Here is a 22,839-nt window from a genome sequence, read left to right as displayed (position 1 = left end):
CCCGGGTTCGAATCCTGTTGGGATTTTTAATTTCGGGATCTTCGGGCGCCTCTGAGTCCACCCAACTCTAATGGGTACCTGACCTTAGTTAGGGAAAAGTAAAGTTTACCGTAGGCCACAGAAACAGATGACCTTTACATCATCTGCCCTATAGACCACAAGGTCTGAAAGGGGAATTTTACTTTTTTTTAATTGTAGGGGGAAGGTGAGTTTACCCCCCCCCCCCTTTTTTTTTGTTACATGGGGGCGTGGGATTTGAACCTCGACATTAGGTAGTTTGCTTTCTCCGGCTATTGCTTAAAAACTCTTGTAGATTTATTTTATGTTTGTTTGCTTAACAAGTTTCGGATGTTTCTTCAAAGTCGAAGATAGTCTACTACTCTACTTCCTAGTCCAAACCTCCTCTAAAAAGGCTGCTTTTGTATTTAGTGATCTATGACAGCAGAGTTGATGAGTTAAGTTTTACCTCCTTTTTGATTATTATTAAAATAAAACCATTCAGGAAAACTTACGACAGCAGAGTTGATTAGCATGCATGACTAGATTGACACATGAAATGCGCAAGACGTAATTTTTTTTTTTTTAAGTAACAACTGTAATCTTAATCTATTGGCTAAGATCAGATGAGTTTTTTTTTTTTTTAATTTTAACTTTTATAGTGTTATACTTTTTCCATAAACTTTTTTATAAAATAATTTATTAACTAAATTAGCGAATTTCTAATAAGAGTGTACTTTGTTAGCGGAAGAGCAGGGTTGAAGGTCAACTGCAATTTTATTATCCATGCTGTCTTCCGTAACCTATTTCAACAGTTGACCTGATAAAATCATTTAAAATGCATTTTAAATATAGATTTTAGACTCTAGATATATCTAGACAACACTAGATCTAATATACACAAGTTTTATTATGATAAAAGCTTATTACATGTTTAGATCTGGATCTATCTACACTACACTGACTACTAATTGAGAGACACAATTTCAATACAGTACTCAGTCACTGTCAGTCAGTGTAACTCAAGACTCAGTCATTCAATACTCAAAATCAAATACTGTCATTACTGACAACAGAGAACACTCATCAACACATAACACAGTATTGACGTTAAAACAGTACAGTACGGAGTAACAGACTAATAATATTGAGTAATATTAAATTGTTACAGATCTTTGATGTAATATAGTAATAGCAAATAGTAATTATAGTAATAGTTAATAGAATCGACTTAATGACTAAACTTCAATTTGTGACTAAACTGAATGCAATCTTAGAATCTATCTAAATTGACTAAATCTATAGTTTCTATACTTTACTAGATCTAGACTATTCTAGACTAAGAAGTGGTATTAGTATTACTAAATATTTATATCTCATGATCTACTAATCTACTCTGTCTACTGGCACTGTTACAGTTTTGTTTTCCCATGGCCTTGGGTAGCTTTTTTAGTAAAGTGACAGCTAGCCAAATGCTGTCAACCATCATTCGAAGGTGTGTAAAGTCATCATTCAGTGGATTTACCGATGGCTCAGCAAAATTTCTTTTAGGACAAAATGCTCAAGAGAAGATGAGACTTTTGATAAATAATATTGGTATTAAGCTAAATCTTGTTAGTTTTCTTTTAACGCAACAATGTAACCGGGTTGCAGCATTGAGGCTCAGAAGAGCTTTTCAGATTATTGTTTTATATCAACGTCTGTATGGAGAACAAGTACTAATGCAGAAAATAAAGAAAAATGTTGGCATTAAAAGTAAACCATTGTTGGCCATGTTGTCTGCAGCAGTTTTTCAATGGGAAAAAGAACGAGTTACAGATGATGAGATTAAAAAGTAAGTATAATTACCCCCTGTATTTGTATTGGCCTGTATATGTAGATCTACAGTCACACAGTCTTTTATGTATGTATCGTATGTATAGAGATAGACATTTAATGTAGCATATTGTTGTTGTATGGATTTTCAATTATATACTAGTATGCTTATATGTACCTTAGACGGCTTAGAATTATGTCATTCATGTTTCTTTGATTATGATTTTTGACCATATTAACTATAATTTGAGAACAATGACTTTTCTAGTCATCTATGAACGACTGTCAACATTTTTAAAATAGATATGATGCAATATGCTTTAACATTTGTTCTAAACTGTGTAACACCACTTTAATAAAATAGAGTTATTCACGAATTAGAACAAAATACTGGCAACTATCAAGAGAGCCAGTTCATAAATGTCTATGCACAATGTCAATCTAAACAGATAGTCTTAATTTACATTTTAAATGATTTTAAAGAAGAAAAAAAAAGTTTTTTTTTTCTTCCTTTAGATGCTGTGAAGAAGTTCAGGAAGTGAATAATTTAATAGCCTTGAAAAATAAACCCAATCAGGTAACCAATGTTTCACATGTTACTCATGAGGACCATGAATGGGTTACAGTGGTAGACAGAATCGACTTTAAAATCTGGCGCCGGGCTATTCCTGATTCAAATCTCTATCAATATCGAGGTAAATAATAAAATATTTAAAAGTTGTCTAAAAAAATTATCTTTTTTTTTTCTGGGTTGCTTTTGTCAAATTTTTAGATCTATTTGTTATCACATTTTTTTTTATTCAGCATTCATCTAATATATATATTATATGTATATAAAGCAAATTGTAAGGTGTATGTATGTAAGTCCCTAATTGCCCTATTAAAAATCAAAAGCGTTTGACCAATGTTGATAAAACTTAGAATAAAAAAGTTCCTTAGATGATTATGGAGATCTTAGAACATGATTAATGTCCCTCCACAACCGGATTGCTCTAAAAAAAAAATAATTAAATTTATCTCTTTTTAAGAATGAAACATTTGAACAAAATGGGTGAATCTGTTTTCACAATATTTTATATTTGATATGAATATGTCAAACTAAACAGAAAAAAACCATTTTCACACTACTTTTATTTTCATATCAAAATAAAAAAAAATGTGAAGGGAACATTCTCTAAGTTTCACATAGATCTAAATCCAAACCAGTAGATCAGTAATACCAAACTAAGGCTCACAGGTCTTAGGCCACATCCAGATAGTTTTTACATAAATAGCAAACGTAGGTAACTGTATTGATAGTGAGTTATGTATTTAATGAGGTACATTGTTTGAGTATATATAATATGATATGCTTTTTTTCTTTTTTTTCTTTCAGTGTTTGGTAAATACAATGATATACCTGCTAGAGCTTTTTACAATACTCAGGTAATGTATTTAAAATACCTTTATGTTTTATTAACTACCACAATAATTCTTTGTATGTTGGTTATAGCTCATTTGAATACATAAAATTTGAAGTATCATTGTCTGTAGCTTATTGTACAGCCAGATCTTGTTAAGTAACTAAGCAATGCTTAGCTCCTCATGTAGAGTTCATTGTTAAGACAAAGAGATGAAATGATCTGATAGCTAGTGAACATATAGGAATCAGACATTAGGAATGTTTGAGCAGCTGGTGATGTACAGTTTCTTTTTATGTTTATTTAGGTAGATGTAGAATACTGGAAAGACTGGGACAAGAACACTATAGAAGTTAGTATTGTTGATAGAGACAATAAAACTGAATCGGAAGTGATTCATTGGATTTACAAATTCCCTGTGAGTTTTTTTTTTTTTTTAAATAATCAATTGAAATTCTTAAGTACTGTTGTTGTTTTTTTCAACTTATGCAGTGCTTTATAATTGAAACATTTTTTGTTCACAGTATCCTATGTATCCAAGAGATTATGTTTATGTGCGGCGCTGTAAGGTAATTTGTGTTATTAGTAAATCATTTAAAATGTGTACATCAAAACTTTTTATCATTGCTCAAAGTGAGGGCATGTCTTAATTTTTTTTAAGAAATGTAGCTTTCAATGAAAAATTTTAAAGGGAAATAATGGAATAATTGCTTAAACATTAAATGTAACAATTATGTTTTGGTTGTACTATATTTTATAAGAAAAAAATCGAGTTAATAGTTAAAAAAAACACCATATATTACTGGTATTTCATTTGTTTTTCTTTAGTTAAACACATTTAAGACTTTGTAGAATCACACATTTTTAAAATTATTATATTTAAGACATCAATCACAAAAACAAATAGGCATAAGAATTTTTTAAATTTCTTTGGCAATTAAATTGTTCAACAACATTTAACTTACTGTTGTAAATTTCGCATGTGATGCTTAAGAGAAAATGGGGTATGAATGTATATTATGTACGCTATCATATAAATTGTTAGCTCAAATTATATATATATATATTATTTTTTTGTAATGCACAATTGTAAAACAAATTTCCTCCCAGATAATAAAGATGATTGTTATTATTATTACACATTGCAATAGTATAATCTTGCAAAACAGTATAAGTTTAGATAGTTTATACTACTTCCTTTCCTATGTTTATTTTCTTTTTCTTTTTTTTTTTAAACTAAATCTTTGCTCAATTTGACATTTAAAGAAATGTGCAGTGAATTTCTTTAGAGATGTTGAAAAAAAATTTTTTAGTAGTTAAAAAGTATTTTGTATTAGTTTTAAACATCAATGAATATCAGTGCTCAAATATTTACCCTTCATCTGACAAGACATTAGAGAATTCATTCTTACAACAATGTTTTGTTTATATGTATAAACAAACATACCAGTCCGAAAACTACAAATTAAAAAAGAAAAAAATGAGTATAAAAGTAGATGTAAAAACTACAATGTCTATAGTCAAACTTACATTAAAATTTTCACACCTAGTTGCACAATTTTTTTTTTCATTATTTTTTATTTTGTGATCTGATTGTTAATCAACAATATCATGATGCCTATTAATTCAAATGAATTGTACACAAGAATTTTGTCTTCAGTGGTGACACATGTCTCATTTTTTACTTGGAACTTAAATTGTATAGGCTTATATATTTTAATTACTTAGCATCCATTTTGGTTAATTAAAAGAAACAAATTTAATAATTACATAAAAGTTTTTATCATATTTATTAACATTTTCCAGAAACTGATTGTTCATATTTCTTTCCACGTTTTCTTGTGCTGGTTATATTTGAGGATTTCTTAACATAGTGCTATTGATGGATCATTAAAGAAGGTGGAAGAACAAGTTTTTACTGCGATGCCCATTAGTGTGCAACTAATTCACAAGACAATTGTCATAATATTTTCTGTTGGAAATTTGTTGAGGTGTATGAAATTGTTAACATTCAAAATAATTTAAAATACAGCAATGATACCCTTGTAATGTATTAGTTTATGGCATGTTGTATCTTAGGTTGACACAAATGCTGGTACTATGGTGATCACAGCCAGATCAACTGAACATCCATCTTGTCCACAAACAGACGCCTGTGTTAGAGTCTCCACGTACTGTTCACAGATTGTCATCAAGCCTTTCACTACTTTTGATGAGGTTTGACTTAGTAATTTAAAGTGCTTACATCAGATTTTTTTTTTTTTGACACTTTGTCTCATGCATTCCATTCCATTGTTATCTAAATTGATGACACCAACTGCTTACTTGATCCTCATACTTACATTTACTTGCATATGTTATGGAAATATCACAACCTTCTTATTGTAAGTGAAATACCAATAAGTAAAAAAAAAAAAGATTTGTCCATTTAAGATATTGGATTTAAAAACAGTAATGTTGAGCTTGCCTTTAGATATGTTAGCTTTTTTTTTTTTTTTTTTTTTACAGAATGGTTTCCTTTATGTTCAGACATACTTTGACGATCCACAGACTAACTTTCCACCTATGTGCTACAATTGGATGGCCAGTACAGGTAAATCTAAAGCCTTGAGTATTTATCAATTTATGAAACAACATACAAAATAGTAACCATTTTTAAAAACATTTTTTTTGTTTTTGTTTTCTAGTTTTTCTTGTAATTTTGTGATTTTCTAACTTGTAGATCAGTTGATTTAAGTACAAATGGAAATGTCTATAAAAATTGATTTGTTTCACTGTTTAGTAAATGATAAAGCCCTATTTAAAATGAAAGTGTACAAAAATCAGAATAAGATTAAAACATTGACATTTTTATATTATCATAACATTAGCACTTCTGCTCATTAAGAAAAGAAAGTTTGGCACAAAACTGACAAGTTGGATGAGATTTAGAGCCAAATCATGCCTCATAATTTGAGATTTATAGGCCAAACTGACTTGTCAAACTCAACTCTGTATCTATAAATAGACATTTCCTAAGTATTTTGATATTTATGGTGCATGAAGTACAATTTATCTACCATTGTGAAAATCTCCTTATTGAAAATAGATGTTGTCAAGATTAGAGATGATTAGATTGTGCATGTTGGTGGAGTATGTAGATCTAGTATTTTTCAAAGTTAATGTCATACATGATTTCAAATGTTATATCACAATATTCTCTACCTATTTAGCTGGGCATGACATTTATTTCTCTATATATTATTCCTTGGGTGGATTTTCAGTGCAATAGTCATTTTAATTTCTCTTGTTCTCAGGTGTGAATGAATTCTTAGAAAAGCTCTACAGAGCTGCCAAGAAGAAGCATGAAAAAAGTGTGGAGTCTGCTGTGACACACATGGATAAGAAGACAGGAAACATTTACACCAACATTGTTCATCATCAGTGATCACAAAGTCATCACATGTGTAGCAATGCTTGTGATAGGATGGATGTACCATATGTGATAGAGTTCCAAACTTATTTTCTTACACCCAATATTTCTCTGTACACTTTTCATCTATTGCTTTGTAATGAAAGAGTGCTGAGAGAGAAAAAAAATGGGTGTCCTCATGTATTTACATTGTTTCAAATTGACTTATTACTTATTCATTACATATTTTTACATTTTCCATTTTAATTCTGCTCTATTTATTTGGGCATTCTTACTGCCATAGATTTAATTTATACTCATGGGTACCACTCAGCAAGGTCATTTTGAGCTTGCCTTGCCATTAAACTTTTAAACGGAATCGATACTTAACCAATGATCCCAACAGTAAAATAGAAATCTCACTTTCTCAAATTTGGGATTGGTGTATTCTCAGAAGGCTTATACAATAAATACTTTATGTTTGTTGAGTGGCATTCATGCTTGCACCAATTACTTAGAAGTGTCATCAGTTAGTTGTATCATTATGTTGTAAATAGATAGTGGGTGGATAAAGCAAAATAGTTGCCATAATAAAATGCCTTTTGATTCATTATAACTTTCAGTTGACAAAATATACTCATTTATAATGGAATTGCAGCTGCATTGCAAACTGTTTAAACTCTAATCTTTTTTTGTTTTTTTTTTATTATTTTAATAATCTGTAGTGTAAGAAATTAATAACAGCAATACCATGCAACTTTGTCTGTAAATATACTATAATGTCTAGCGAATCACTAATTTCTGGCACATAACATGTAAGCGTAAAAGCCTGATCTTGGATAATAAAAAGAGCTGGAGCTTATTTAATGTTCACTGGTCATTTTATTGAGTATTAGCTGTTGTTTTATGTATACAAATAAACAAGGTGGTGCACATGGACTTCTGTGCACATTATTACAGTGCTTTTTTAACTTGTTGTATTGCAGTATCTGCTTTAAAATTTTTAACCTACACACCTCAACCCCAGATACAATTTGAATTATTTTTTAAATATGAATACAGAAGGCATATGCTTGAAATACTTGTCCATATCCATTTATTGGTAGTAACAAACTTTCCAAACACAGCAATAATGTTTTACTTTTGTTGAGGATATTGCAGGATAACCAAGCATAGCCTCAACTCCTATTATGACTTGAGTTCTTAGGGTAAAGAATATTTGGGAAAATGGGCGAGATAGAAAGAAATGGATATCTGACTGAATTTTACTGTAATTGCTTTTTAAAAGCTTAAAAAAAAACAGGGGGGTGGGGATAACAACCTGAATTTGAACTAGGGCTCAAACCTCCTTAAACTGACATAGTTGTTTCTAACTTAAAAGCAGTGACCTATAATGGGGACTAATTCAGCTTGTAACACCACTTTAGTCAAGTACAATTTCCTTCTTTTGTTCGAGATACCAAACAAAATGCCTAATTACCAATAGTTAATTAACTAATGGTTTAATTTTTTTTTTTTGTTTTGTCAGGTAAAAGAAATAATTGTGTAAAATTTCAGCTTCATCCTAGATTGAGTGTCAGAGAACTGCCAGACAGACAAGAGTGAGTTTATACATAAGCCTTGCCCACATATAAGTCAATGTAAATTTATTTTATAAATAACATAATTACTATTCTGTTTTCTCTCACAAAATTGAGTTGTTTTTTTCTTAGAATTTTAGGTGATAATTGTGTATATAGTTGAAGGGTTAAAATCTGAATTTAGTTACTTAACTTTTTCTTTTTTCATTGTCTCTGTCTTCCTCTCTCCATGGACCCTCTAGATTAGGACCTTCTTCTTATAAAATACAGATATTACTTCAAAAAAGAAGATGATTACGTCCTATGCGTCATGCATCTAGTCATGCATGTTAAAACCTATGTCATTATGATATCTAAATATTATAATTCACTTACTAATTATTAAGTTTTCATTCTTACTAGCCTATACTTTCATGTTAAACAGAGCAGGGGTAAATCTTCTTAGGAATATCTCAGGAATCCACAATATTAAAAAAAAATATTGTTTCAATTTAGTGATTGAATTAATTGTCAAAATGGCCTTATCACTCTTTAACAAAAAGTAGTGTCTAGTTTATATATTGAACAATTTTGGTATTTGTAGCTTAACTGGAAGGGCTTTCAGCAATTTAAAGTGATTTTCCAACTTTCAAACCTTACTGGCTATTTAGTTGTAAAATATAACTTACTTTCTGTAAAAATATACATAGTATACAAGACTTTTTTTAAATAAAAAAAAATAAAAAACTTGGTTGTTATTTATTTGTGACAGGAACATTTTCTATAAATGTACATAGAAAAAAAAGACACTCTGCTACTTTCCATTTAGTAAACATCTCTTGACTACTGTGACTACATAAAAATGCATATTGTATAGTAATTATACATGTCAACATTTTAAAATTGTTTTAAAAGATGTTTGGATTGTACACAAAATACAGAAAGTCTATTTATTGCTAGTTAGAGAAATCAAGCAAGTTATACAACAGAACAGTGACTTTGAAAGTTTATCATTGTGAACATATAATGCTGTATATAAATAATAATTTATAAAAAATATAGTTCTTAATGAAAGAAATACAATCGTTCAAATGACATCATTTATTAAAAGAAACAACTTTGCTCAAAATGAAAAACATTCAGTGTATAAATATGGTGATTTGTTTCACAAAATAATTACACAATGTGCTCTAAGTGAAGAAAACGTTTTCGCCAGACTAATACATTTTGTCAGACGATTTCATGGTATGGAAAATGAAATGCTATCATAAAGAGTATGTAAATACTTGATTGAACATTTCCATGGTCAGAAGGCGAAAAAATATGTTCTGGTAATCAACATTTTTAAAGGCATTACAACTATTGTGAGCCAGACAGTATTAAATCAAACGAAATAGATTCTTTAACAATACTAAAATGATATACATTAATATATTAGAGTACTGTCATATAAAAATTAGTTTAATGGATATGAACAGTCTAATAACATTTAACATGATCATCTATAAACATTATGTCCCTTTATAAATCTCAATTTTTAATAAAATATTTGAACACTTGAAAAAAAAAAGACTACCACGGATTATTAGAAATGGAAGTTGATTTAGTTGATTTCTAGCTTTTGTATTAAAAAAACTGCTTACGGGGGTCAGATGTTGTTTTTAATTGAATTTTAATATTAAATATAGTTACCCAATCTATCTACTTTATTTCAAAATTAAAGGCTAGAAGTAAACTTTAAATGTATCGTTATGTGCTGATAATTATTTTTAAGGAATGATAACATACTTTCCATAAGGTTTCATTCAGAAGCTACAGCTAATAGCCTAAGTTAATATAAACTCGCATAAGTTTATTATTTTATTTTGAGTGTTGTTGCTATTTTAAAGATAAATCATCATCAACTTCCATTGAGTGAACTCTTCAGAGACTTTGACTAGTAAATAAAGTTAAACATAATTGGGCCAAGAAAATGCCTGAACTCAATATTTTCAGTCTTCAATATCATTCAGTGGGTACCATCATCACACAAATGTTTGTAGTTGCACAGACAATATCATCCTGAGAATGTCACTGAACTACATGCCAGACAAACAGCCTAGTCTAACCTCGCTGAACTCTGTATGTGGTGAAACTCCAAGTCCAGAAACACTCAAGAGACCATGATGAACTCTGTGGAAGTACAATACATCATAAGTCCATTCTTTGTAAGCAGAAAATGTTTAAAATGTGTGTGACATGTTGACTTAAAATGCAACTTACTTGAAGTCTAATTCAAGCTTGTTGACTATTTGATTGTCAATACTCCAGACAGAAACCATTTTTGCCTGTTCTTTGGCTTTAAGTTTTTCTTCTTTCTTTCTAACATGCCATTTGTGTTTTTCCCTTTCTATCTCTGAGAAAGTCTTTCTATACATGGGTCCCACAAGGCGTTCTGGTGGCTGAAACAAATGTCCAGATAGAAATGGGCATTTCATTAGGGGTTTGACAAAATATAATCACAAGGAATTGTGTTTTAGTTCTTAGTTTTTAATGAAAAAATTACATTTTGATTTTCAGATTTCTCTTCTTCTTGTTCATCTTCTTCATCAGATAAGTCGAGTGTATCTATGCTAGGATTGTTGTCATGGTTTGTAATATGATCCAAGTCATTTATAACTTCTACAGATTTCTTGACTTGTAGTTGGGATGCTTCTCTGGACATCTAGGCAAATAAACAAATCATGATATTATTGAGACTGCTGATATATTTTAACTATGTGAAGTGCTATATATATGAAAGAAATAGTTATGAATATGTCATTGTCAAATGAATAGGTAATCACTCTCTAACTAGAAAGACAAAAAAAATAATTTTTAAAGGAAATTTTATTGTATATATATTGGCATTTCTCAAAAACAAAAGTATAAATAGGAATTTTTAACTCCCATGTTAAATTTAAACAAGATTACAAAGAGAGTTTGTGTTACACAAACTCAGAGGCGGCCCCCGTCGAAGTCGGATCCCTGTCGGATCTGCATATTCGCAAATAATATTCAAGAGGTGATTTAATTTTGATGTAAAATGTTTTACACGTTTCGGATGTTCCTTCAGAGTTGAAGATAATTACTTCCTAGTCCAAACCTCCCGCAGGACGACGGGGGATGTGAGCGGGCAGGGTTTGAACCCTGGGCCATCCATAAATCTGAACGACAGTCCAGCGCGCAAACCGCACGACCAGGCAGCCATCCGATGGTCAAAAGTAATAATGTTTCAAAGATTCATTTGCCGTAAATTTAAATTTAAATTTAATAAAAAATAGTAGATTAGTTTTAGTATATTAAAACATTACAATATTGATCAAAACGTTTGGAAATGAAAATCTACACTTTTTTTTACACTTTAAGTTTAGAAATTGAAATTCTACATCTTAATCTAGTCTATTTTAGTCTAAACTAGATCTAGAAATTCTAGATCTAGACTCTAAAATAATTTTAATTAGAATATAAATCCAGATCTAGATATACTGTAATAAAAATCTAGATCTAGTTTAAAAAATCTAGATTAGATCTAAATCAAGATATCATTCCTTTTTTAAACACGAGTCACATAACAAGGCTTAATAAACATTACTATGCCGAGTTCTTTTTTCATTTCGTTTGAAGAATTTATTCCATATAACGTCAGAGGGAAAAAAAAACACTACATCACACGGCCTAGCTAGACTAAAAATCGCCTTCATCTATAAGAGCCATTTATCGAGTGTTCATAGACTTTGGTGCACCGAGTGCATTCTTTAAGCATTTCATTTAAAGAATTCATTCCATATGACGTCAAAGAAAAAAAAACACTACGTCACACGGCCTAGCTAGAATAAAAATCGCCTTCATCATTACGAGCCTTTTATCGAGTGTTCATAGACATTGGTGCACCGAGTGCGTTCTTTTAGCATTTCTTTTAAAGAATTCATTCCATATGACGTCAAAGGAAAAAAAAAACACTACGTCACAAGGCCTAGCTAGATTAAAAATCACCTTCATCAACACGAGCCATTTCTCGAGTGTTCATAGACATTGGTGCACCGAGTGCGTTCTTTTAGCATTTCTTTTAAAGAATTCATTCCATATGACGTCAAAGGAAAAAAAACCACTACGTCACACGGCTTAGTTAGACTAAAATATGTTTTCATTAATACAAGCAATTTTTTCGAGGGTTAATAGACATTGGTGCACCGAGTACGTTCTTTTAACATTACATTTAAAGAGTCCATTCATATGACGTCAAAGAAAAAAAATTCCATTACCTCACAATAGGCTAGTACCGGTACCATAAAAAAAATGTCTTTATTTACACGAGATATTTAACGAGGGTTCATAGACATTGGTGCACTGAGTTCTAATAGAATTTATTTAAAAAGGATCAAAGCCGCATTGTTTTTGCGTTTTGTCTGTCAGTCGGTCTGTCTGTCATCTTGATATAAAAAAAACAACTAAAAGTTATTAAAAATTGATTAACCTTTATTTTACGTTTCAAAACATCGCAATAATTTTTAGGTATGAACACAATTGAAAAGTTTATATAATAGATTGTTCCGGATGTTTGTATAAATAGTAAAAGAAAAAGAGAATTTCAGATAAATGTAATACCGTTAATTAAATTTTTTGGATGGTCTCGTATAAAAATTAGATGTACTACAGCCACGTGGAGAGATTTTCATACCTTACTTTGGTGTTTGGATTCTGTTTTCCTTAAAAATCGGAACATAATATTAACGATAATTAGATTTTTTAATGTTTTAGGTAGAAAGTTAAATGTACTGTAAGAGAGTAGTGAGTTAAAATATTTTTCATAAAAATCCGTAAAAACATTATTTCCTAAATGAGAAGATTATTTGTTTATTAATTAGAAGAGGGAGTTCAAACAATTATTTGGCGTTAGTAGATTTTTAAATAAATTCGGAAATTTCTTGCGACGATTTGTAAGAAACAAATTTCCGGAACTTTCTTTATTGATTACAAAACTTCTATGTTATGTTTTACAAGAAAATTAAATGTCTAAAAAGTAATTTTCAGTAACCAATTCTAGTAAATTACTTTTTTTAAAAGCCTTATGCGATTTCAAACAATCATTAGGCATAATTCATGTTTTAGAAAACAATATCCGGAACATTTTTACACTTAATGAAATATAAGTCAGTATAGAGATTTTGATTTAGCATTAATATGCTATTTACATAAAAAACGGAACAACATATTATTGATAATGTGTTTTTGCAACGTTTAAGCATGGAAATTGAATGTAATATAAGTTAGAAGAGCAAACAAACATTTGTTGGCGTTGATTAGTTTTGCACAAAAAAATCCGGAACAATCAATTTTAGATACTTAAAACTATTGAGATGTTATGGGAGGAACATTAAAGGGTAAATCAGATTTTCAATAGCTTTTAGAGTTCTAGTTTTTTAAATCTAATCGTGACGGACAGACCGACCAACAGACAAAACGCACAAAAATAAGCTTCTTTTATTCGGATGGGGGCACTAAACAAAAAATAAATAAAATCTGATTTTTTAAAAAAAGTTTAAGGAATTGGTTTAGCACCTGATCATGTTGCGACGTTACGCTACTGCACGAAAATCGCTGCATAAAAAGTCCATTTAAAAAAATGTGCGTGATATTTACATACAAAGTGCATTATTAGCCTTTATAAACAAACAGAAATGTTTTCTTTTAATTTTAGCAGCTAGTTGACCAGAAAAAACGTCTTTAACTATTATTTATATTTGTTGTAAACATTTCCTGTACATTTTTAAAATATATTTGACTTAGTGATACTGAAAATACACAAAAATTGTCCATCTTTGTTAGCATATTGTAACATTGCCTCCCTTACATTTACGTAATTGTTTTAGAATTGGTGTATTTTTATGAAAAAATCGCTTGCATAATTAATTTTATAAATTAAACGGTTTGCTTTTAGAAAACCAAAAGTAGCCGTTGCACCTAAACTTTTTAAGCCGGATTTAATGATGAAATAATATTTTTCATATCTCTTCTAGTTTTCGAGATCTGAGTGTGACAGACGGACATTTTGCACAAACCTAATAGCGGCTTTTTCCCCTTACGGGGGCCGCTAAAAATGGAGAACAAAAGAATTGGAAAAGAGTAAGGTAGGAGAAAATAAAATAATTAGGGATAGACAGTGGAGATTGACATGTTTCTTGAGGCCTAGATAATCTATTAGGAATGTAGAGAACAAATGATGAAGTTATATTTTGCATACATTTAGTGCACAAATTAACTTACTTGATATTTGATTTCATTGAAGTCATGATCGTTGTAGTTCCAGCCTGTGGGATATCGTGGACGGAATCGAAGCTCTTTCACTCGGTACATTTCAACAAAGGGAAAATCAAACTAAAAATACAGAAATCCCAAGATGAATTAACTAATTTTAAGAAAAACATAATATTGATTGTTATAGTTTTATAGAAAACAAATATTATGTTAATTTTGTAAATTAAATTTGCATGTAAAATTGCCTACTGGATCTTTAGTATTTCCAAATCTCCGCAAATGTCTAACAAACTCTTTTTTTTCCACATCTTTGATTAGTACTAAATCAATCACACCATTATTAAGATGTGTGTATCTGCTGAATCCTTGAGGTGCATAATCTGAAATTCCAGGAAGTGTAAAGAGACCAACATTTAGGTATTTCCCTTTCAATGATCGCCATGGGTTGTTCTGTGGAAGATCTATTAGTGAAAATTGTTGATTAATTATTAAACTTTTAGAGTTGCCAGAGTTTTTTTAATTTTAAAGATTTTTATTTCTTCACTAACACATATGTCATGTGTTAGTGTTATAAAGTTTGGTTAATTAAATAAAAATACCTATAATAGAACTCGCATCACTTGAGAAAGATTGACTCAAGGGATCCAATTCCTGTACTAGATCTATAGTTGTCTCCTCTGTATGCTCTAGTTTGCATTCATCATTCCAACAGATGTCACAGCTACACACAAAATTTTTAAACATTATAAATCATAGCAGCAGAAATTTAATGTTGAAGATTGTTTTATTGCATTGTAAATTTTTGCTTCAATAGATAATTTGTTCATCTCATGAGGTGCATGGATCTGATGCATGTATTATATTATATATATTAAACCCTTGAATATAAAAGTGTTTTCCAACCTAATTTAAGCTTTTTTTTGTGATGACTGTGGTATTTATTACATCAAATCTTTATAATTGGTGACGCACGTCTACAAAATTAAGTTTAGTCTACTTATTACAATTCTTTTTGTTCATACATTGTCTACAAAATTAAGTTTAGTCTACTTACTAAAATTCTTTTTGTTCATACATTTATTCTGTATGGCATAGATGAACTGGAAATTGTTTATTTATGGCTATAAGGTTTAACATTCTTATTTATGGTACCGGTATCTCAGAATGTTTGTTTCTTTCAAAGTATTAGTGTGCCCAGAGGCATTTTATTTTGTCAAATGTAATGGTAATAATGCTGTATTATTTTCCACTAATCATAAAACAAAATTTATGGATCTCTAAGAAAATAAAATTCTCTGGAAAACTATTATTTCTCACTAAAACACAAGTCCTACCCTGTTCTGCAAACTGTATTTTTAGGATAAGAAGACTCAGCAGGAATATACTCAATGTCACACTCATAAGCTCTGAAAATGAAAATGATTTCTATATTTAAAAAAAAAAAAGAAATACGTTACCCATAAATGTGATAAAGGAAATTATTGTCCAAACATTTCAGCAGCAATTGATTTTTTTTTATTTGGAAACAAAACAGCTTTAATAATGTCCATAAATTTGTTTTGATCAGCCAAATTTAAGTTAACTCATGTTTATACTCTAAATATATGGAGCACAACATACAGAAATTTGGAATTGTCTTTTTTTGCAAGTTTCTTTATTTAAATTAAGTGATGAATTTAATGTCTTTATTTAAGTATTTATAATTACAGATCTATTTAATAAAATTTATTTATCATTATTCATTTTATTCTTTCTAAGTTAAGAAAGGACAGAACAAATTTTCTTTTGTCCCACATTTTTGAAATGCACTTTTGTTTCCGTTTCTTTATTCTCTTCTTTTTGTATCTTTTTTTGGCTCCTTCCCTCCCCTACGAATAAAAATACTGCTTCAGTCTAAATGCCCTTCAAATGATTCTCTAACTAACTTTGTCGTTGCTATGTTGACTAAGCTAAAATTGCCACCTAAAATAAATCTATCTGAGCTTGACAATGAACGCATATAACATTATCTTACATCTATATGTATATATACTTTGAGTGTTCAACAGTGTCATATGCTAAGCCAAGTTTTAAGTGTGTTATGTTTATAAATGAAGCAATAAAATTAAACCATATACTGAGTGATATACACATTTTTGTTTGCTAAGAATTTACCTCATTTTAGATTTGGTAAGGGCTTTAATAACAGCTGCATCTATTCTTTTAGAGCCCAATGTTTTATATTTTTTCATGAATGTCAGAACCTGGCCTGTGAAGCCATACTGGCAATTGAAAGCCCATTGGTGAAATCTCTCAGGTGTGTATACAGAACAAATATCCACATCTTGAAAATTGCCTGATGGGGAAAAAAAACTTGATAGATATATGTGTTATTCAAACCCTTTCCCATCCTAGCGCTCATTTTGTTCCCTCTTTCCACATCTTGGAAATTGCCTGATTGGAAAAAAACTTGATAGATATATGTGTTATTCCAAATCCTTTCCCATCCTAGCACTCATTTTGTTCTCTCTTACACTTTTTACTAAATTTCTACAAAACCTGTTTGTTTTATAAGCTTCAGACCTTCATTAAAAAAAGATGATTATTATATCCTAGCCCAAATCTCCTGCAAGATGGCAGGGAATGGAGGAAGGTTTGAACTTAGGACCATTGTGATGACAGTTCAAAGGGTCATTCTTAATGATTAGGCAGCAAGTTTATTGATCCATGCCTTTTGTGTTAAATACAATTACTGGCAGATCTTCCAACCTTTACATAAATCCATCAACCTTTCTTCTTGCTAGCAAGATTTCTACTCATACCTACAATCTGGTTTCATTCTGTTAATGTCCCTAAACATTTCCTACCTTTTTCTTTTTTAAAACCAAACCTTACAGCTAATGTCATTTTAAATCTTTCCAAATGTCATGCATCAACATTCACTTCAAGTAATAAGCTTAACACAGGTATTAATCATGTGAAAAAGGTACCCATTTTTTATCATAAAAAAAAAGAATGTATAAAAGGCTCATTACCATGAATAATATGTAATGTAGCTGTCACAGCATCAGCAACTCCCATCACTGACTGAGCAATGTCATTTGTTTTCCCTGTAGGTATGATCCCTAGTGGGATGGGGCATTTAACTGGAGTGATATTGTGTTTCATTTCAATATCTTTTTCTTTCTGAGCACGAGTGAGTAAAGCATTCACCAAGTGATTAACTGTACCATCTCCACCCATGCAAACAATACTTTGAAATAAAAGAAAATAAAATTAAATTGGAAGTAATTTGACATTGGACTTGAATAATGAGAGAGAAATATTAATATTTGGAGGGTTATATATATTACCAGTCATAATCTTGAAGGTTTAAATGTACCATTTCTTGTTTTACAAATTCATTATGTTTTATCTCTGGAAGTTAAAGAAAAAACTTAAATAATTAAAATCTGTCATTTATAATTAATTTATAAATAAATTTCAACAACAAGAATTTTCTTTCTTTTAACAATAAAAAGCACTACTAAGCCAATTCTAAAAATTATTCTATTATTACATGTGAGTTTATGGATCACTACAAATAATCTCAGAGAATGAGATCAAAGTGATGATCACAGTTCCCCCCTCTCCACACAGCTGATGTTATGTATGAGTAATTAAATGTGAATAATTATACTGTAATAAAAGGTCTACCGTACCAGTTAAATCCACGCTTACACCTGCACTTTGAAACAATGGAGAAATAGTATTTTTATAAAGACTTCGACCAGTTTTATTTCCAGCAAAGGGTTGCAGAAATAGTTTTATGACAGCAGGCCTATGGTGAATTTCTAAAAGAAAATATATTTATTGTAATTAAAATATATTTTGAAACATGATCCTTTACCAACTTATTAATATACCAGTAATTAAAATTTCCTTTTGAGAACAAAAAAATAATAAATCTTACAATTGTGATATTTGACAAAATCATAAACAGGTAGATAAATAAACTTATGAAAGTTAAATTTTAGAGAAAATTCTTTTTATTGTCTATATTCATGGACATATATATATGGCTATGTCTATATCATTGTAGGGAACAAAAGATATGTAGCAAAGAAATAATTACTTTTAATACAATCTTTAATTTTTTCCACCCAAGGAGAACATAATTCTTCACTGGGATGTTCTAGAAATGCTGTTTTCTCTCTTAACATATTCACATTTTTCTTCTCAATCATGCTCAGCACAATGCCTAAACATTGTCCTTCATCTTCTTTGCCACTGCTAGATTTCTGACGTCTTTTTAAATGAACACCAAATAGAGATGAAATGTCTAAGCCATCAAGGTATGTATCTTCCGTTATAGACAGTCTTCGTTTCTGAATAAAACTTGAAAAGCCTTTTGAAGATCTTCTTCTGCGTCCTAAATATTTTGAAAACATCAAGATAATCTAAATAAAATATAGTGATATAGTCTAAGAAGTATAAACAATCATATTTATAATTGGAAAAAATAATAAACCATTTTGTTAAATTAAAAAATATATTTCTCACGTAGGATAAATGTAAATTAGGAATATATTTTATGTTTCAACATTTTACTAAACATTGTATTTTTACCGGATTGATTGCCCATTGTTTAGGTTTATCATTTATAGCCATGTTTTTCAACCTGTGAAAGACCCTCCTCATTTTTCCAGACAAAAAAAAAACATCCACCATTCCCTCAAAGCCAATCAACTTCTCAACCAACCATGTATTGTAAGTTGCAGAAATGCATTCTTTTGGCATAATACTTCAAAAGAGAAGATAATTACGTCCTATGCATATTCATGTGTCAATCTAGTCATGCATTTTAATGGGTGACTTCAGAAATGAAGACTATTACATCCTAGCCCAGACCTTCAGCAGGAGGGCAGAGAATGGAAACAGGCTAGGTTTGAACTCTGGTCCATAGTGATGGCAGTCTAAATTGCACACACAGCTAGAAAAATTAACAATATAAGTGATTACGTGTTCTAAGTATAATGTAAATTTACAATACAATGCAAGTTAATTTACTGATATGAGATGTGAGACTTTATAAATTAAAACCTTCATGTCCCCTCGTCAGCATAACGTGTTCCCTGCCCCACATTGCCTACAGGTTGAGAACCATAGATTTATAATATTTTAAGGTCTATAATTAATAGAGTTATCTTGAATACCGGTTGCGTTCATAGTCGACCAAGATATTCGCCCAATTTTTTCATTGAAAATAACATCGTATCCTTCACCATCAATGGTAAAAACCGCCTTCAAAATTTCACCGGTTGTCTTTGATACTTTTCTAACGGAATCTACAGGCTGGTCAGTCTTTGTTTCTTTAAACTTCATAGACTTTTTATTTACTGGGGATGATGGATTAGAAGAGTGGTCAACTAAAACAGGTATTCCGTCTTGTCCTCGAATGTATGCACGGTCGGGCTCCATATTTTGTTAAGAGCCAACAGTAAATATCCTTGATTAAGCCGCACTATTTCAAGTCCCATCAATGAACGAATCAAGGAGTTTGACGTGTGAAGATCGCCATAACTTTTTAAGCACACTGTCTTAACTATTTCATCTAATAATGAGTCACATAATTTAGATCTAGATCTAGAGCATTATGGAAGTTAATCGATGCCTCTTTAGTTATTGGCTAAAATGTAGTCTTTATTTACATGTTGCCAGGAGATTTTAAACAAATCGGGCTCTTATTGCTTTATATAGGCGAGTGAAAGTTTGACATATAACAACCGAGAAATTAAAATTATGGAATACTATTTAAGAAAAGCTGTAGAACAGATATTTTGTGAACGTGAATATAAATTAAAAAAAAAAAAAAAAAAAGAAGAAAAAAATGTTTGTTACGATTGATAATGAAGAATAAAGCTAAAAAGAAAAGAATTAAAAAAAAAAAAGATGTAACAATACATTTTTCAATAGAGTTTTGATGAGGGAGAAATAAAAATGATTATCGTAAGTCCTGAATAATAAGGCTTGTCTTCGAGTCCGAAGATTAGTGCGGAATGCAGTATTTCTCGTGGCAACGGAGCCCCAGCTGTGACCTACATATTTTGCCACAATGTAATCATCTTATTCTTTGAAGTAACGTCTGTATTACATAAGATAAGATAAGTCAATAGGTTCTACAAGAATCATCCCCTAGTACTATATAATTTTAATTACTTACAGAGGTACGTGTCACTAGACAGAATAAATAGGCCTAAAGGAGAAACAAGAAAAACACAATTGTTCCTAAAGAAGACTAGGCCTAATCATAATACGTCATTAAAGAATAATAAGATCTAGATCTATATAAACACCTGAATCAGATTAAAAGGCGGTAGCCTAATAGGTGAAGGGGTGGGGGCTAACATACCTGCATATGCTTAAGTAAGGTTACCACTAAAGGTCCGTCAAAAGGAGGACATGTCCTCATTTTTTGGGTTGTGTCCTCCGTCCAGCAGACATAAGTCTAAATTGTGGACATGCCCGGCTTTGCTCTGTTTGTTATCATTGCATTTGTATCCACCAATCGACTTCAGTCTTTCATATCATTTGATTTGAATAAACAAACTCGCCCTTCAGTAGCAGACGATGACTTGACAGGGGCTCTTTTATGAACAGGAACTTATTTATTCAAGGCTTTTGAAAAAAACTGCCACTAAGAGCTTTTGAGATCTGTAACTTTTTTTTTTCTTTTGCATTCCATGGGGGAAAAAATTTGAAAGAGCGTTTTTGCTGATCAACGCACAGTGGACATACAAGAGAAATAGACTCTTCATGGGCTCAGTAAGAGACAATATTGTCACAAAGTAGGCCGATATTCTGAAGAATTTGAATTTATATTACCGCCAATGATGAGCTACTGGGACAAGTCACTTCTTATGAGAAGTATGATACTTTTAATATAGCAGTTGTACAACCTTGGACTTACTGTCTTGATTTATCAAATGTTGTTCCTTCAGAGTTGAGGATAATCTACTTTCTAGTCCAAACCTCCCACAGGACGATGTTGAATGGCAGTGGGCAGGGTCTTTGGTGTAGCATCCATTCCATGGAGCGAAGGGGTTCAATGAACCCGGGACCACGATCATTAGAGGCCCAAAGCCTGAGATGTACCAACCACAGGCAAAGGGGTTCATTGAGCATGGACTCATCATTTGTGTCCAAATTTGGCCCACATGAGCCCTGGGAAATTATTAATTGCTTTTTTTTTTTGTTGTAAAAGCTAATTTAAATAATAGAATCTAAAAAGGTACAATATTAGCATTGGAAGTCTTATGGTAAACGTACCGATATACCTGACTTGTATCTCGGTATGTCATTTACCAGACTTATTCGACATATGACATGAGATAATGTACGCAAAAATAAATAAGCCCCAAATCAAATTGGTTCAGTATATCAGTAAACTTAACAAAAAGTAATCATCAAGACTTTCAATGAATAATACCGTTGTTTATTAGTTAAATAATGCACAAGTGACAAATCTAAATTGATATCGCTTCACGTCGTGCATTCTGTGCAGCAAAGACATCTATAACATCAACATACAAGAAGACCTCCATACGCTCTGCTCATACACACAAAAATGGAGGCTAGAAATAAACACCTCCAAGACGGTCTATTCTCTGTTCACGCTCGGGACTGGCATTCTCGGGCAACCTTTCCAGCTCTTCCTCAACGGAGTGGCTCTCAGCATGGAAAAGCTACCCAAGTACCTTGGTGTAACTTTAGATCGCAAACTAAAAATGTGTGAGCACATGCAGGATGTTGTAAGAAAGGCCTCAGGGAAACTTTGCATTGTGCGGAAGCTGGCATCCACGAAGTGGGGAGCCCGAGCAGACATGCTCCGATCCCTGTATTTAGGAGCAGTCCGATCACAGATAGACTACAGCCTACCTGTGCAAATTTATGGCTCTAGGACTGCTCTTGAACAACTTGATAAAATACAGTCCCAAGCACTAAGATTTGTCTGTGGAACCTTTAGGAAAAGTCCAGTAAATGCAGCTGAAATAATGACTAATATAGGTCCACTAAACCTTAGTAGGAACTAGTGGATGGTTGGAGATGCAGAAGACGTATCCAGATGCAGTCTTTTATGCATCATGCCACTAGACTATCTGATGAAGCTGGCCTCTCCACCAACCGACAAAACATTCAACGCTTTCATCCCCTTCCCCCTTGGTGCCGCCCAAGGACCCCAGACATACGCTTGAAATTAGTAGACCCTAATGCCACTAAGAAAAGCCGTTCATCTAACGACCTTCAAATCCTAGCTCTGGGGACCATTAATACCTTCAAACCCAATGCTATTTTTGCATACACTGATGGGTCGACATCAATAGATTCTGGAAGAGCAGGCTATGGAGCCTACATCGACTTTCTTGGCGCTTACACAGTCAAA

General features: G+C 31.3%; 2 protein-coding genes across 7 annotated transcripts; one reads left to right on the top strand and one right to left on the bottom strand.

Annotated features, from left to right (window-relative positions):
* The first annotated feature begins 739 nt into the window (after positions 1-739).
* On the top strand, positions 740-7,465 carry LOC106057767 (stAR-related lipid transfer protein 7, mitochondrial-like). Of its 6 annotated transcripts, none has more exons than XM_056016569.1 (9): positions 740-761; positions 1,416-1,831; positions 2,329-2,507; positions 3,188-3,237; positions 3,520-3,630; positions 3,737-3,781; positions 5,292-5,429; positions 5,721-5,805; positions 6,509-7,465. In XM_056016569.1, the coding sequence occupies exons 2-9, from the start codon at positions 1,428-1,430 to the stop codon at positions 6,637-6,639; spliced, it is 1,143 nt and encodes a 380-aa protein (XP_055872544.1). In that variant the 5' UTR covers positions 740-761; positions 1,416-1,427; the 3' UTR covers positions 6,640-7,465. The 6 variants fall into 6 exon arrangements, with proteins under 6 accessions (XP_055872544.1, XP_055872528.1, XP_055872543.1 ...); XM_056016553.1 differs by having other exon boundaries at positions 761-795; XM_056016568.1 differs by lacking the exon at positions 740-761 and adding an exon at positions 768-998.
* A 1,442-nt stretch (positions 7,466-8,907) lies between these two features.
* LOC106057766 (ceramide kinase-like protein) lies at positions 8,908-20,092 on the bottom strand. The gene is made up of 13 exons (XM_013215082.2): positions 19,613-20,092; positions 18,532-18,828; positions 18,119-18,250; positions 17,771-17,834; positions 17,453-17,670; positions 16,593-16,773; positions 15,773-15,844; positions 15,038-15,159; positions 14,688-14,899; positions 14,448-14,558; positions 10,708-10,866; positions 10,425-10,603; positions 8,908-10,334 (listed from the first exon to the last, which is right to left on the bottom strand). Exons 1-13 carry the CDS (start codon positions 19,875-19,877, stop codon positions 10,241-10,243), a joined length of 2,106 nt encoding a protein of 701 aa, XP_013070536.2. The 5' UTR covers positions 19,878-20,092; the 3' UTR covers positions 8,908-10,240.
* Between the last annotated feature and the right edge of the window lie 2,747 nt (positions 20,093-22,839).

The sequence above is a fragment of the Biomphalaria glabrata genome, chromosome 1, assembly GCF_947242115.1.
Source record: "Biomphalaria glabrata chromosome 1, xgBioGlab47.1, whole genome shotgun sequence".
Lineage (NCBI taxonomy): Eukaryota > Metazoa > Mollusca > Gastropoda > Planorbidae > Biomphalaria > Biomphalaria glabrata.
This window is presented reverse-complemented; position numbering and strand designations above follow the sequence as displayed.

Excerpts from the sequence above, each read along its gene's own strand:
- LOC106057767 (XM_056016553.1), top strand. Across the intron at positions 3,631-3,736 it reads ATTGGATTTACAAATTCCCT|TATCCTATGTATCCAAGAGA; the intron begins GTGAGTTTTTTT and ends TTTTGTTCACAG. Across the intron at positions 5,430-5,720 it reads CTTTCACTACTTTTGATGAG|AATGGTTTCCTTTATGTTCA; the intron begins GTTTGACTTAGT and ends TTTTTTTTACAG.
- LOC106057766 (XM_013215082.2), bottom strand. The coding sequence starts at position 19,877 with ATGGAGCCCGACCGTGCATACATTCGAGGACAAGACGGAATACCTGTT. Across the intron at positions 17,835-18,118 it reads TGTAAGCGTGGATTTAACTG|AGATAAAACATAATGAATTT; the intron begins GTACGGTAGACC and ends TTTAACTTCCAG. Across the intron at positions 14,900-15,037 it reads TGATGCGAGTTCTATTATAG|ATCTTCCACAGAACAACCCA; the intron begins GTATTTTTATTT and ends TTTCACTAATAG.